This window comes from Cryptomeria japonica, chromosome 3 (genome assembly GCF_030272615.1).
Source record: "Cryptomeria japonica chromosome 3, Sugi_1.0, whole genome shotgun sequence".
NCBI classification, from domain to species: domain Eukaryota; kingdom Viridiplantae; phylum Streptophyta; class Pinopsida; order Cupressales; family Cupressaceae; genus Cryptomeria; species Cryptomeria japonica.
In genome coordinates this window covers 392,102,381-392,119,881 of record NC_081407.1, presented here as the reverse complement: position 1 = coordinate 392,119,881, position 17,501 = coordinate 392,102,381, and the positions used below count along the sequence as shown (strand labels likewise).

At 33.7% G+C, this 17,501-nt stretch overlaps 1 protein-coding gene across 1 annotated transcript; it reads left to right on the top strand.

Annotated features, from left to right (window-relative positions):
- The first annotated feature begins 15,983 nt into the window (after positions 1-15,983).
- Positions 15,984-17,012, top strand: LOC131047918 (mavicyanin). The gene is made up of 2 exons (XM_057981735.2): positions 15,984-16,395; positions 16,490-17,012. Exons 1-2 carry the CDS (start codon positions 16,194-16,196, stop codon positions 16,837-16,839), a joined length of 552 nt encoding a protein of 183 aa, XP_057837718.2. The 5' UTR covers positions 15,984-16,193; the 3' UTR covers positions 16,840-17,012.
- The last annotated feature ends 489 nt before the right edge of the window (positions 17,013-17,501 follow it).

The following is a 17,501-nucleotide window of genomic DNA, read 5'->3' as shown; positions in this document are numbered from 1 at the left end:
ATATGAGGGATACATGGATGTGATATATAAGGGAGTTGTGGGTGGAAAACATAATGGATTTCCCTTGTCAAAGGTGTGATAAGGATTATGAATGGATGTGCATGGAGGAATGGTAGGGTAGCTAGGATGAACAATTGGATGTTGGTATCTAGCACTTGGTACAAGCTTGCTAAGGATGAGGGCATCAAGTTTTTCAATTTCTTATTTGTCTTGATCAACAAGGCTCTCATCATCATCATAATAGGAGGAAGTGGAAGAAAATGATGGATAGCCAAACCCATTATAATAAAATCACGACATGATGATTATTTGATGAGTTGGAGAGATGAAAGATGAAAATGGACAACAAACTAAAGCCCAAAATAGGATGAATGACAAGATCAGACTAGGATGGGGAATAACTTTGAGGAAGTTGGAAAGGATGAATTTTGATATTCATTTTTTATGTTTGGATTGATGACTTCGGAAGAAGGTAATGCTGACATGACTCTAGTAGCAATGATGATGGATGAAAAATGACGATTATGATGGTGCAAATTTGGATGATAATGGCGACTATGCTAGGAATAGGACAATGATCATGAAGACACAAATATGGGCCTTTGATGGACAATAAGTTTGGACTTTGAATGATTGATTTTTGGAAAAACATAGTTTTGTGACACAAAAACACATCAAGCATAAATGAAAATTGTCTGACTCAACTGAAGTGTGAGGGCCTAAATTAGCCCAAGAGTTTACATTTATTGGTCAAAAAGTGAAGACAAACTAGACACAATAACCTAAGGCTTGGAATGCAGATACTACTTGTGAGTCCCCACTTGGATTTATCCATATACTAAAACATAGTGGACAGAAAGAGATTTTGGAGGCACTAGATCCCCCTTACATGACACACACTTCTTGGGTGCACCAAAATCTCATACCTCAAAGATACAAAGATCTTATGAATCAAGAGACATTTGTCTCAATAATGAATAGTACGAATTGGGGCGACTTTGGAGGTCCAACCTCCTGCACCAACAAGTATCAAAGGTTTTGGGCTACTAAAAACATTGGTTCATAGTGGAGGAATTTTTGGGGTAAATTTGGTGGCTATACATGCAGTGCCTAGCTCATTTAAGAGATATCCCAACTTGTAGAACACAAGTTTTTACACATCTGCCACACAAACACCAGGGGATTTTGACTTTCATCAAGACCATGAAGGTATTTGCATGTAGATACTAAGGGGAATCATTGGTATAACACAAATGCACCAGTTGATTATGACTTCCATCAAAACCACGATTATTTATATAAAAAATCGAAAGAAAGTATCGCTTGGGTCGTTCCCTCTCACCAACATAAAGCACTGGGAGGAAGGCCCTTTTCTAATAAAGCTAGTACACTTTCTCTTACACCTAAGGTCATGCAAACATGCGAGGGGACATGATACTTGTATACTACCATTAGGGAATCTAATCTAAACAAAAGTGAAAGATTGCACGATTTTTAACACCCAAGGTCCATAAAAAGCAAGGGGAGATCATACACCAAGTACAATCCTTCCAAACACACAAAATAATTGGTTGATTCCCTTAGAAAATTGAGGCGTGCTACTAATTAAAAGAAGACATGATGTAAATTTTAAACCCAAAGGTTGTTTAAAATAAAAACCACCCCTCTTTAGCAGTCCTGCAATAAACTAGTTAGTGTTTAAGTTGTGGGGTCTTTGACAAGTGATGCAACTGTACAAACATTAGCAAAACCCAATCAAACAACAAAGTTAGCAACAAACTAAAAAAATTTAAATTCAAGAAAATGACAAAAAGTAAAAACATAAAGCATTCCACTTAGTACTATATGTTATATTGGTCTAGTCTTACGATCTTCATATTATTTATTATTTTGATAATGGATCACACAGTACATAATTGTAATGTTGATGCAATTAATATTCTTTTTATCCAAAAATCCACTTCTTCAAGTTTTTAAACATTTATTAAAGAAGTTTCTAAATGCAAAATTAAAAAATTAATTCTAATTCATATATTAAATTATATTTTCTAATGTACCTATAAATCATTATATAAAAAAATTATATAAATATTTTTTTATAAAATGTGTTATACTCTTCATTTAGTTAAAAATGTCACATTTACGATTAAAAATCAACACTTCTTTACACATTTTTCAAAAAAATTAATTATCAAATAATTTATCTTCTTTAATTTTTATTTTTTAAATATTATCTTTTAAATTTATTTTATATATATACAAAATCACCTAACACAAACTATTAAAATGGAAGGTGGTTGCTCTCTAATTTTATTTTATACAAAAAGTATATGTATTGGCAAAAATAATTTTACATCAAAATTCTTTCACAAATAATAAATGACCATCAAATTTATTAATATTCTATCACTATTTTTTTTTCTTTCAAATACTCAAAAGAAACTCAATAATATATTATGACACCTTCCATAATGATGTGACATTGGTGTAGATATTTTTTTTTCTTTCAAATACTCAAAAGAAACTCAATAATATATTATGACACCTTCCATAATGATGTGATATTGGTGTAGATATTTTTTTGTTTGTTATCTTCTCAACTGCCCATTAGATTTTTCATAATAATAATAATAATAATAATAATAATAATAATAATTTTAATAATTTCACTTCTTATCAAAAAGTTCCTACTAATTTCCAGTTATACTGATTTCCAATTAAAAAATCATCATCGATTTTTTTTTATAATGATGAAGAATGGTGTGTTGATAGACATACAAATAACATTTCAATAGTACAAAGTTAACATTTAAAATAGTCCAAAAGTCAACTCAATTTTTAATTGGTGAAATATTTAATTCATAGGATTAGAGTGTTATATAAAAAGATAAATTAAAATATAATTCAGATATATATCAATAAGAATATTTATATTTAAAAGTGTATTTGATTATTTATGAATATTGTATTAATATTTGAGATCATAAGACATATATTTGTATTTTTGTTTCACATTCAAAATCTATGCATATAATTTACATACATGCATGAGATTTATGCAATTTAATTTTGTAATATGAATGGTTGTGCGCTTTTTTTCTTAATATTTGCATACTAATTTCATGATTTTGGAATATGATCATGCAAGGAGATCAAGAGTTCAAACATGAAAGAAGGTTTAAATCTTTTGAATATCTGCAAGTTATAGAATATGATATGGTTTATATGTACATATACATATATGTTTGCACACACACACGCACATTCATCTATCTAGCCTAATTTGTTTCACATTCAAAATCTATGCATATAATTTCCATACATGCATGAGATTTATGCAATTTAATTTTGTAATATGAATGGTTGTGCGCTTTTTTTCTTAATATTTGCATACTAATTTCATGATTTTGGAATATGATCATGCAGGGAGATCAAGAGTTCAAACATGAAAGAAGGTTTCAATCATTTGAATATCTGCAAGTTATAGAATATGATATGGTTTATATGTACATATACATATATGTTTGCACACACACACACACACACACACACACACACACACACACACACACACACACACACACACACACACACACACACACACACATTCATCTATCTAACCTAATTTAAGATTATTTTCATCAATATAATCTTACAATTAAGCAAATAATTGGTTTTTCTCATCATTTATGTCTTCATACGTTACATCCATTATTGCATGTAAATGCTACATGTGTTGTCCTCATTTTTAACTTTAAAAAATTAGGCAACCCCAATGAATTTTTCCTTGAAATTCATAATCTTGTTTCTCTAAGGCACATTTTACGAGAAAAAAACTTGTACTGGTTGGTGTCTAATTATGTGGGTGATTTTGCCATCATTGTTCAAGTTTTGGTTGATTTTTGCCTTCATTTTCCTAGCTTTCTATGCAATTTCGGGTTTCAGATCAGTCACTGCAAGTAGGAACTTTTTGTTGTCATTGCAAGTAAAGTCACTGCAAGTAGGAACTTTTTGATCTCATTGCAAGTAGGAACTTTTGGATGACATTACAAGTAAATGCACTCACTTGTAATCAGGCCTTTGGGACCCGATTACAAGTTAGCTCATTGTTTTAATTGTCAAGTTACTTGCAAAGCCGAGTCTCTAAAGCATCATTACAAGTTGTCTTGCATTATTACTTGCAATCGGGTCTTTAAGACCCAACTGCAACTAAAGTTCATTTGGTTGTGCATTTTGTCAAATTCAAGTCAGGTTTTATGTCCAACATTACAAGGAAATCAACTTTACTTGTAGTTGGGGTTTTGAAACCCGATTACAAGTTCACTTTATAAAATAAAAGAGATACACTTTGGTCACTTGCAATCAGGTTCTAGAAACCCGACTGCAAGTATGTAGGGTTTTTTTTTTTTTGCAAGCTAAAATCACTTGCAATCGAGTCTCTAGAACATGATTGCAAGACCTTCATGTTTCACCATTGGCAATGTATATTTTACTTCCAAACTGCAAGTGTGCAAGTACTACCCTTTCACTTGTAATTGATCCACATAACCCTGATGCAAAGTGTCTTGGCCAAGTGACCTATATTTTTGAGTGATGAATGCAAGTTTATATCGAACTTGCAAGTCTTTTTCTCCCTTTGTTTTCCATATTGCAAGTTTATTCTTTACTACCTAAGAATGATCATCTTGCACATATGCAATCGGGTCTTGGGGACCTGATTGCAGGATTATCATTACCATCATTTGCTATCACATTTACTTGTAGTCAGGTCTTCAAGACCCGATTGCAAGCTATTCCCAAACATGCAAGCTTGTACACTTGCAATTGGGTCTTCAAGACCTGATTACAAGTGAAGTGTAAAAGTTTTTCCCTACATTTGCATTGGTCATTTCCACCTTTTCAAGCTTGCTTCTTTTCACTTGCATTCCACCTCCCAAAATCCAAAATTTGCCTTGTCTCCACATACCCTCATTCCCACATCTTTCCTTTGCGAGATCAATACTTGTAGTTGGGTCCTTAAAACCTGATTGCAATGGGTTTCAATGCATATAAGGACAACAAGAAAGAGATAGTGCTTTCATATGTTGGTGAGAACAATGATGTAAAATGAAGATAATACATTGTCATATGCACAGAGGAAGTCAAAATTTCATGAACCATGAAGCAGAGAAACCTTGACAAATGAAGAAGTAATGCAGCAAAGGAATGCATTGTAGCAGTGCTAGGTGTAAAAAATAATGACTTTCACCATCACAAGTAGCTAATCAAGAATGTTCATTATTTTTCAAGTTCAATGATTAATCTTCATAAGCTCACTGTCATTACCATTCGCGGTCAATGATGCAAGTTGATGTTCCCGGACAAATACATTCACCGATCTTGAATACTTCAAGTGCCAACAACATGAAGACCTCTTATACAGAGGATGATGTAAATAGAGCCATGTCTCTGGACACAGTTTCAATTATGCATTTGTAATTTCATTTTGACAAATTACATGTAATGTCAGAAATTGTGATTGCAGGAGATCATATCTCTTGCAAAGTTATAACTTGTAAGTACATGTAATCACATTACAAGTCGAAATGTAATAGGACTTGCAATGTTGAATAAGTCATAGTTAGTTAGTTAGTTGTGGAATAAGTCTCACTTGGTTAGACTTCTCCCACATTTTTCTCTCAGTCCCTCTCCTATATATAGATGAGGTTGCTCTTTGTAATGATTATCTTTTGGCAATGCAACAAAAATTTTGCTAGTTTGTATGTGCACTCTAAGACTTTGAGCTTAGATGTAAATCAAATTGCTTTCAATAAAAGAGGCAAGTTGTGTTGAGACTTTGTGCCAATTCAAGTTGTTATGTGACGACATTTTCTAAAATTGTCTGTGATTTTTGTTCTACTGTTCAAGAGGGATTTAAATTCAATCTTGTAGACTTTGAGCTACTAATTATATTTAGAATTATAGGATTGGTTTTCAGACTTGTTCTTGCAGACTTTGTGCTACTTATCACGTTTCAAGTTAGTGTAGAAAGCTCAAGTAAGGAGGTAACTTGTAGACTTTGTGTTTCTTTTATTTTTAAGACTTGTGCACGTAAGGTGAAGTGCATCATATAGACAGAGTTCGAGTTGTTGTGTTTTGTACACTGTTATCATTTTGAGAAGGTTGATAGGACAGTAGAAGTGTTGAAGAATTTGTGCTTTCATTTCTATTTTCCTATCTCGGAGAAGTGACAAAAGTATTTGTGCTTTCATGGAAACTTTGCTTCCCTTTATGTTCTAAATATTTTACAAAAAGTTTCATTTATGTATTTACTATTGTTGTTGTAACTTCTTTTTTGAAATATGAGAAAGAATATAATCTATTATGAAGAAAGAGAATGAGATGTTATCCCACCCAAATTAGATTAGTGTTAGTAGTAGTAGAGGGGGAGCCTTCCCTAAATTAGGAGAGTTTTATACTTACACACTATGGCTGAAACCACAATTTTGCACATCTTCCCAGGTGTACATAATTTTCACCAACAATAGGCTTCTAAATATAATTATTCATGTATTTATGTACACATAATTGAAACAATAATAGTAGTAATGAATTTTGAAATTCCATTTTTTTTAAGAATGAAAATGAGATTCAAATTCAGGGTGACCCATGCAGTACAACGGTTAAAAAACTTGCATGGTGATACCACCACCAAGGTTCAAATCCCTGTTGGGCCACTATGCTCGTAGGCTTGGTACTTTCGCTAGGCTTGCATGCTTGCGGATTTGAACAACAATAGTTTTTGGCACCTTAAAAATTACCCATTACCAATCAAAAAAAGGAAAAGAAAACGAGATTCAATTTCACAGATACAAATAAATCATAAAGAGTATCTCAAAAATAAAATCTTGAGTGATAAAATGAGTTGATCCTTTTGCTTCTCTTGTAGAACAACTTGAATTGTAGGTTGAATGTAATGTGCCCTGCGAGGAACCTCAAGGAACCATATAATCATACAAATAATAACAAAAAAATGCTATAATAATTTTATTTTTAAACATAAACATTTAATGACAAGTATTAATTAAGGTTCATAATACATATATTTTCAAGAGGTTCCTCAACAACATATATCAATTCAAATTGCATGAAACATAAAGTAATAACCATAAACATTCATAACATTATATATTAACTAAATTAATCCTTTGCACATGATTATCATATCTAAACCATGTAATGTTAAACATCAACTAAAATAAAAGATAACTCATAAACACATAATGGATTGCTGGTACCAACATCACACAACCTAAACCCACTAAACAAAAGAAAAACTACAACTAAGAGATTACAATTCTTGTAAAATACAACTTAATGTTGAAAAACACTTAAGCTATAGAGTGTGAAGACATGAATCCTTCAAACTTCTAGATGATCATTTGTGGCTCATCATGATCCGGTTCATGGGTGTTTTTTGCCATGATCATGGTTTTCACGATAACATCATTGAAACGAAGAATTGTGGCATTATTTCTCTCAAAGGAAGACTGAATTTCCCGCAAGTAACCTTGATAAGTCACTAAGGCTTGAATGGATGATGTTTAAAATGGTTCAATTTTCCACTTTTGACGGATCTTCAACTGTAGATCAGAAAGAACCTTTTCTTCTATCAACAATTCCCCATCATAACCCATGATGGTGCAAGAAGCTTTCTGACAATGAGAGACCATATCCTGAAAAAATTCCATTCACAGCCTCATAGCATCATCAATGTCTTCAATAAGTGACTTAAGAACAAGGGCTTTGTTCTCCAAGAGCTCTTGATATTCCAAGTACACAATTCTTGAAGGAATTACCTGACGTTCTAGAAGAACGCTTAACTTTTGCTGAGGAATTTTAAGACAAATAGTCAAGTTGTCTTCTACCTTTTCCAAGTTCCATTTGAAAGTATCAAAAATTTGGTTCAATTGATCTTCAATGGTCTTCAACTTGGCCATCATTTGGAAAACCTCCTTCAAGACTTGTGCACATAGATTATGAAGCTGATCAACCCAAGATTCTAGTGCTTGTACATTTTGAGCAGCTCTCTCAACTCCCTGGATTGATTCTCATGCCTCGAAAGAACTTGTAGGATTACTCACTTCACCAGTCAGTTTTGTGATTTTACGAACAATTGCAACAAGTTGCCGATTGTCCTCTTCTAGCTTATCTTTCATAGCTAGAAGTTCATCATATCGTTGCATTAGTGAAGCTACAGAATACTGGGCATCATGTTTAACCACTTCATACATTTGCTTGCCCAATCCTACCCTTGTGACTTTGTAATCAGCAGTTGACATCTCTTCAAGTGCTTATCTGCTAGAGGTTCAACAATTTCAGCCATCTTCATCTTGTTGCTATCAACAGTTACTCTTGAGATAGGCTTGGCCTTTTTAGCAACCTTGGGTGTAGACTGTTTAAGTTGTTGATAATCAAAGGCATCAGGTGATATTTCTTGCGTCTTCCTCTTTGGGGTAAAAGAACTAAGCCATGGAGGCAAATCCATCAACTCTCCTTCAGTAGCAGCTGCGAGCAAAGGAGAAGCAGTTTCTATTTGAACAACTGTGGTCACCCTGGGGGAAGTATCAATTTGAATGTCAACCATGGTTTTCTCAGTAACCAAAGGACATAAAGTTTGTTTCATAAACTCCTCAAAGCTGGAAGTAGAGATATCAATCTCTGATAGATGAATGCATGCAGGAGTATCCTCGAAGATTTCCAGCAGACTCTCTTTTTGATGATCAATAGAAGGGTCAACTGCTGAAATGGGGATGACATTCTTAGGAGACTCCTCCACCACTATGTTAGGAGGAGATAAAGGCAAATCCATAGAAACTGAAGGGGGAATCTCATGAGGTGACTCCAAGGCTAGAGATCTAGGAGCATCATCTGATTGTTGTCCTTCTTCTGGATCATCAAGATCAGTCACATGAATGTGAAGTCGAGACTTCTCTTTCCCATGAAGTGTTGCCTCCTCAGGAGGAATTATTGTTGCCCAAATAACTCACAATTTGATCCCAGTACCTGAAGATGATGCACCTTCTTTGTTGTCAACTTGAATCTCAGACTTATGTCCAAGAGGCCTCGTAGAGTCATCTTCTTTTCCAACCTTGATTTTGATAAGTCTAACACCATTACTTTTCAGCTAAGCGTTGGTGATGGCCAAGATAGGCTGAAATCTCTCAAGAATGGATGTGCACTCCTTGTGTGACCATTGGATTAAAGGAAGTTGAGCTTCCTCAACCCTTCGTGAAATATATTCAGAATCAAGTACATGACCATCATCAATCATCCCTTGTGGAATATCCACCAAGTTCAAATCAATAACCTAATCAATAGTAAGCCTGCAGTAGTCCATCTTAAGAACCTCCACTTTTGTATGAAGATCTACCCAAATATCCTCAATACGATGCACGTGCATGAAGGACTTTTTGATCTTTTCATTCATACCCTGGTAATCAAAATCAGCTCTGGACTTAAACCTTTTGAGTTTAATTTCCTACATCTCGGTCTCCATAGCCTTGGCTTTTACGGATATGATAAGAGAATACCAACTAATTTTCAATGGGTTTGGTGTAGAAATCCCCATTCCAACCTTATGTCTGATAGACTGATGAGCGTGTACATCCATGATTTGTCTTCCCAACTCCATAAGAATGATCTTATTGGTTGGATATCTAGGAAGGATGTATGGCTGCCCACTATAACATCTGAATCTCATATAGGTGAAGGTCAGGAATTGAAGAAACAAGCACCCATACTCATTCACTCTTTCCCATGCCTCATCCGACAACCTTCTATTCTTTAGAGTCCTGTCAAATTGGCACATGAAGTAACCAAAGAATGCGTCTTGAACTCTTCTAAAATGCAGTTTGTTGGGTCTCAAAAGCAACTGATCATGATATTCCCATACCGGTATAAGCGAGCGATCACCCTTGGTAGAAAGACCAGGAAAATGTCTAAGTGATGCTGCCAAATACACCAAGTATGAGTTCATGTAGAAAGTCATGGTGGAAGGGAGTGTTGCAATTTGCTCACACACGGTATCACTAATGACTTCTCCCCATGATATATGATGGGACTGCCTTATGAACATGATAAATTGGTATATCCAGGGCTCAAAGATATTAGAATGTTCAAAACCCATCATCCTGTTGAGGAGAGTTATGATGTCTCCAATTTTCCACTTAAAGTCGCATCGGTACAACTTAGCCCACCTTGAGAAGGCGGATCATGGCTCGTGAATTCACCTGTTAATATGACATTTGCAATCCTTTTCCCTCTTAACATAGTACTCAGCTGCACCATCCTTTGAGATTCCCATATAAATAGGTGCTGGTGGTATTCTGAAGACTTTCTCAATTGTATCTGCATCAAGGCGGATTATCGCCTCACATCATTATTTCTGATGGTTCTCGTGTCCTTGTCAAAGTGATGAGCGCAAGCAAGGACGAATTTAGGTTCTAGGGCAACCACTGGGAAGAAGATGTGTGATGGACATGGTTGTCCAACAACCGCTGCATATTGCTATCCTACGGATCCTCCACCCTCTTGAAATTTTTTGACATGTCCACATGCCCTATCTCTGTATCTTTTATGCGATCCAAAGGAGAGGAAACATGAGAAGGTGAAACTACATTTTGGTACTTGTCATATTTATACTTCATCTTCTTTGGAATTGGAGATGACGACAAATCTGACATTGAAGGACAACCTTGTATACTGCGATGAAGACTTAAAAGTGTTAAGGCGACATCACAATCAGTTGCAACTAACATTTTTCCTTCTTCAAATGGGGAGAACTTCAATCCTTGCACTTCATGATTTTGTGAGAGAAAGATGGGAAATAAATGGGAATGCTAGGAATATTGGCTTTGACCAATTTTGGATCTTGGGGAAAATTTTACAAGTATACAAGTTGGGAAGAATGCACATGCAATCGGATTTTTAAAACTCGAATGCAAGTATACTTGTAAAACGGAAAATGGAGAAATGAGTGAAAAATGAGAATTAGACTTGCAAGAAATGACGTGAACAGAAAGTATGGGTATAGGTGATATGGATGGATAAAAATGGGAAGATTTTGGGAATGTCACTTCCAAGAAAATGGGAAGAACTTTGGACATGCAATCCGGTTCTAAAAACCCAATTTTGGAAGGATGGGTATTTTTCATCTTTGCAACTTGGAATTTCAACAAAAGATGGTTAAATTTTTTAACCGTAAGGGAAGAACAATGATTTTCATCCAACTTGTAATCGAGATTTAAAATCCCGAATACATGTAAAGAGGGACTATTGGTATTTTGGTATGGTTTTGTCATTGATGTCAACACCTACTAAATACACCTACTTTGGAGATCCAGCAACATTCACCGACAAACAGTAAACTGTGCAACAGTTACCGGTATATGATTAACCGGCAGGATATAATGTTCACCGGTACCTACAATGACATGGAAGACACTTGGTAATGTCGAAGACATCATGTGGACACTTTATTTTGAAGTAATAATCATTGGTATATTCTTATTTGCATATTTGCTTTTACTGGCAAATAGGTCCAGGTTATCTAGGGTTACACCGACAGGTTTATCTTTTCCAGATCAGCATGGCACGCTATGGAGATGATTTATTATTGTTGTAAATGCATTAAGCCAACATGTTCAATCGGTTATTGCATTGGATATTGTATTGTTTGTAAAATGTTTTTTTGTTGTAATATCTTGTAGAGCCGACCTACTAAAATTGGTCTTAGGGTATGATATAAATGTAAGATCTTATTTGTAAGATCAAGTGTGGAATGCGAAAAAGATTTAAGTAAAGGTATATGCGAGATAAAGCAGAGGCATACACGAAGAGATCATTTGAAGGTGAAGTTAGGTTTTTGTAGAAGCATATCAGCATTACACCGGTACTGAATCTAGCATATGAAGATGCTATTTTGTGCAGTACATTCTTATTGGATTTAACCATCCATCTGTAGTCAGTGTGACTCCCATTTGTGATTGAGCAGTGAGCTCTAGGCTGTTGGCCTTTTTGCATGTGCAGACCCCTTTTGTACACTTACTATCTGCAGTAGTATCATCTGATTGTGGGTAAGGTTTCCCACCATGGTTTTTCCCCTTATAGGGTTTCCACGTACAAATATTGGTGTCATGTGTTGTGGATGACTTTTTGCTTATGTTTCATGCATTAATTCTTACCGGTATAGCAATTTACTGTTAACACTGTCTACTGGCATACTTAACTGATTTACCGGTATTAAGCATTTAGTTGGTTAATAAGTTTTTGGTTTGAATTTATTAGACAACTGATTCACCCCCCCCCCCCCCTCTCAGTTGTCTCCGAGACCTACAGGGACAACGAGTAAGAACAATGCAATTCAAAAACTGCTTTTCAAAGGGGAAAATCTCTCTCACAAAACCGATTTTTGGGGCAAAATAAATATATACACAAATTTACAACTAGAAAGGAAAAACAAGAAAACAAGAAAACAAGAAAATGAAACAAAGAAAGGAAAGAAATCATACCTTGCTTCAAACTGAAAATGCCTCTTCAAAAACATGATTATTCTTTGAAAGAAGAAAAGATAACTCTTAAATAGAGATTAAACCGCATTCAAAAACCCTTGCCACGTTTTACCAAAACGCCTTGGGCAGAAAAACATGACAACAAATGCGGTTTAATGGCACAAGAAATGGCCAATCCTCCATCAAACCTCAACGCCTTAGCATGAAAGGAAAAAATGACCTAGGAGATTGCAACTTTGTATAGTTTGAATCCCCCAAAACGTGGGTTTTAGGAATCACGTGGTAGGCGTTTTAGCAGAAAATCAGCAAACAAGAACCCCCAAATGGTGTGAAAGATGTTTGCAAATGCACAAAAATAGGGAATAATCCCAAACGCCTTGCATCTCCCAACAAATCTCCACAAAAAATGCTTCCAAATCATAACAAAAATGCCTTCCTTTAGCTGGTCGGGTTTTGGAGAGAGGAATGCAAGTTTAATTTTCATGCAATAGAGAAAAATTGGGTTTTCATTCTCAAATAGCAAGTTTAAAATGTCACTTTTCTTTCAACAAGGCAAAATCAGGTTTTATAAATAAAATTACAAGTTTAAATTCCCAACTTGCACTTTATGAAGAAAATCGGGTTTTTTGGGCAAACTAGCAAGTTTAAAATGTCACTTTATTTCATTTCTAGGAAAAATCGGGTTTTGGAGAGAGATGTGCAAGTTACAAATTACTTGTAAAGGGAAAATAAAATCCCTACAACAAGTTTTAATAACTTGCACATGTAATAGGAGTTTAAAATCCCCATTACAAGCAAAAGACATTAAAATAGGGGTTTTAGAAAAGAATTACAAGTTATTTATAAATATGCAATTTAAAATTAACTTGTAACTTATCCAAAAAATCCCTATTAAAACTAAAAAAACAAAAAACATCAAGGGGGAAATAAAAAGTAAGTTACAAGTTCTTTTTTAATAAAGTGCACTTGTAATTATCCAAAAATTTCCCTACAAAGACCAAAACAAAGGAAACCTTTAAAACTTGCAATTCAAGGAAAATCTCCCACCTGTAGTCAGGGAGAAAAAACCCAAAATTGAAGGAAAGACATAGCAAACGAACCCAAAAATGCAATGAAATTCGAAATGTGGTTTGAGGATCGACTGAGGATTACGCCAGTCCAAGGATTAGGCGAAATTCTACTTCGGGAAGCATGCCATAGAGTAAAATTTTCATTTTTTGACAAAAATTTCATGTAATGGTCCTTCATTTTTGAAAACAAAAATGAGGACAACACACTCGGTGTGCTTTTCTTGATAGGGTTTTTTCAAAAGGGTTTCCAATTTATACTTTATATTCTCTTAGTTATTACTCATTGGAAATCTGCACAATTTTGTTCTCCTAAATGCATTATTTCTCTCATAGCATTAGTGTGGATCTAGTCTAATTTATTTTCACTTAACACAACTTATTCTCAAACAAATGAAAAATACAAAGACATGCTCAATTTTATAGTTAATATCAACCTTAATCTAGAGCATTTTAGGAGGAAAAAATTGTGTGGTGTAAACTAGTTTAAGACTAGATCGTATGAAATGACTCAGTTTGTATCAACGTAATTTTTAATAGAGGTTTGTCATATATATTTAACATTTATAACAACTTAGTGAATTAACATCTATAATATTAAAATAATCACATCATTCAGAATAACTAAACATTCTTTATCTTTCTTAAAAAAAAAATAGTCTCAAATCTTTTTAACCTATATTTGATTATGCTCATTATTTGACTATAAAAATAAGCTATATCATCTTATTGATAAAAAATAAAAATAAATTTTATTATTTTGTCGACAATTCCTTTACTATGTGGCAATTTCATTTGTAGATGTAAGGTTACAATAAAATACAAAACCAAAATTTAAATTGATTGATCACATTTTGGTTTTCAAAATAAAGTCATTTCATTTGTCATGATAAAGTAACTTCTCCTACATTGAATTAAAAAATTAACCTCTTAAGAGATAGACTATTTTTCTTTTCTTATAATAATCATATAATAAACACTCTTATATGTTAGATCTAAGTTAAAAGATGCTAATAATTTGTACACTTGACAACATGATTACAAATACAATATTATAGAAATGAAATGCAAGAAAAAGATAAACATAGAATAATAAATAAATTAAGAACATTTGAAAAAATAATATAGTCTATCTTAAATACATCTATCTAAAAAAAATATTGAGAGATATCAATTTGGAACTATTTTATTTATTTAAAAGTTATTTTAGTTTAGTTTAGTTTAGTTTAGTTTCGTTTATTTTAGTTTAGTCTAGTTTAGTTTAGTTTAGTTTAAAAAATTATTAAAAATAAAAATTTAGAAAATACATCTTTTAATTAAATTAGTTATTCTCTACTAATAATTTTTTTAAAAATATTTGCTATATATTATAACTATAAATTAATATATATTTTTAAATATCTTTGTTTTTATTTAATATTTATATATCTATCTACAACTTATAATTTTGATGAGGGTACATTTTGTTTTAGATAGTGTCTATTTTGAAAATATTATATTTATAATTATTATTAATATTTTGACATGTGAATAGTTGTCTAATTTAATCTAAAAGATAAAACTAAAAGTTAACATTAACATGCTCACACCAGTTCACTCCACCTCATCCTGCCATTGTAGAATTTCTCTTGACATAAATAAATAAATACTGATTTATAAACAAAACCAAAAAAATATGAATCCAAAAAAAAATATTTTTATTTTTTTGATAACCCAAGGGTATTCCTTCGACCCAACCCAGATTATGCCTCTCCTAGGGTGAGACTAATCCCCTCAGGGATGACAGTAGCAATCGGCAAGCCACCATCATCAAGTAAGCTTGAGCGAAAGAATCAACCTCGAGACCTACATGAGAAAAACTCAAAACCCGCGGCTAACTACACCACCCAATTGAACAAAGAAAAACAACAACAATATTATGAATTATCATCTAATTAAACAAATTAATAACCATAATATTATCCATATCGTTATTGTCGTAGTAGATGGTTAAATTGTGATGTGGTTCTTGTCACCAAAACTCAAACCTTATTGAAACATTGTTGTTGAATTCTTTCATCGAAAATAAAATCTCCTATTTATGACCTCACCAATTCATAACTCCAATTAAAAACATATACTTTTAAAAGAAAAAGAAAAATATAATATTATCCAACTATTTCAACCTAACTAAAAGCATGATGTACTTTGTCAATACACAATTAACCATTGAAATACATCAAACTTAACTTATTGTCCATCTATATACCAGTAGACACACAATTAACCATTTGAAATTCAAAACCCATACTTAAACCCCCATGGCCTAAGTCCACCTTTACCAAAATCCTACCAATTAAAAAAGAAATGAGGAAGGAGTAGGTATGTTGGATTTTGCACTGGTAGTTGCAAAAGCGATTTACACCGGCACTTCCCAACACTAAAAAACAAAGCATTTTTTCTTTTTTTTTTATCACTTACTGACGAAGCAACATCTTCTTTGAACGTTCGCTTTAACGAGCGGTGCGAGGCAAAAGCATTCATTCCCCTGTAAGTTTCAACTTTGAGTTTCGCTCTCAAACTACAGGAGATTTCAATGGAGTCCGAATCTCTGCAGGGCAAAGGCCGTTGCGGCAACTGGAAATTGATACTGATATTTACAGTCGCGATCTTTAATAGCAGGGGATGCAAAGCAGCTGAGCACGTAGTAGGGGCGGACAGGGGATGGGATCCTCAATCGGCTCACAACTTCCAGGAATGGGCTTCCAGCAAAATTTTCCGCGTCGGCGATAATCTCTGTAACCCTAGAAACCCTAACTGACTTACAGTAGAAAGAAATAGGCTAAAATTTTCGTCTCTGTGAAAAATTTGTGGCGTTTTTATGTTTGACAGGGTTTGCGTACTCGTCTGCGGTGCAGAGCGTGGCGGAGGTGAATAGCCGTGAGGAATGGGAGACCTGTGATGTGAGCAATCCGATTCGCCTTTACAAAGGCGGCCTCGATTCTGTGCCTCTGCACAGCGAGGGCAGCAGATATTTTGTTAGCGGCCGGGCGGAAGATTGTCTGAAAAATGGAATGAAGCTGCACATTAATGTCGTTCCTTTCAATACGAGCTCGCCAGTGAATGTTAAAGCCGTTGCTGAGGCCCCTAAATCTTCTGGAATGTCTGTGTTTACGGCCTTCTCTTTCTTCTGTGCCTGTGTCTGTATTTTCCTTTCACTTTCCCTTTCGTTTTCCCTTTGATGGCTCCATTTCACCTGAGGGATTTGCTTCAGTTTCTGAAACTTCAGTTATACGGACTTGACTTTAAGTTGACAGCTATGGCTGCTACTGTTTAGATGATGTACGGTTTTATGGGTGCTTTTCTTTATTTTCTATATAAAGAAATGATAATAAAGTTTGTTTTCTTAGCTGAACTTCAGAGTTACAGTTTGTGTTTTGATGCTTAGATCAATTTAGCCTATATATTAAAAAAATAGTGATTAAGAATTTTTTTTCCACGTAGTTATGTAAGTATTTTTTATTTTTAGTAATATTTTAGATCTCATTCTAAAGTCTATTGTTACTAGTATCAAGTTTTAATGTTAATGGATGTAATTGTGTGAGTTTTTTTTATTATATTAAATCAAAGTAAAAAAAATTACATATAGAGCATAACCAGCTGTAGAAAAATTAGCTTATCAGCACTGTAATACATATTACACACTAATTACAAAGCTGATTTAAGCATAAATCAGAACTACAAATATTATGGATAGCAGCATTGAGTTTTGTGTTTTATATGTTGTAGATCACATTCCATTTTCCATCAATAGATTTGTGTGCTTCTAAATCATGGAGTTATTTGATTTTTTTTTTCATAATATTTTAAATCTTATTCTATGATTTTAACAAGTACAAATATC

Coding starts and splice junctions, on each gene's coding strand:
- LOC131047918 (XM_057981735.2), top strand. CDS start 16,194: ATGGAGTCCGAATCTCTGCAGGGCAAAGGCCGTTGCGGCAACTGGAAA. Junction 16,396..16,489: donor CCGCGTCGGCGATAATCTCT/GTAACCCTAGAA, acceptor TATGTTTGACAG/GGTTTGCGTACTCGTCTGCG.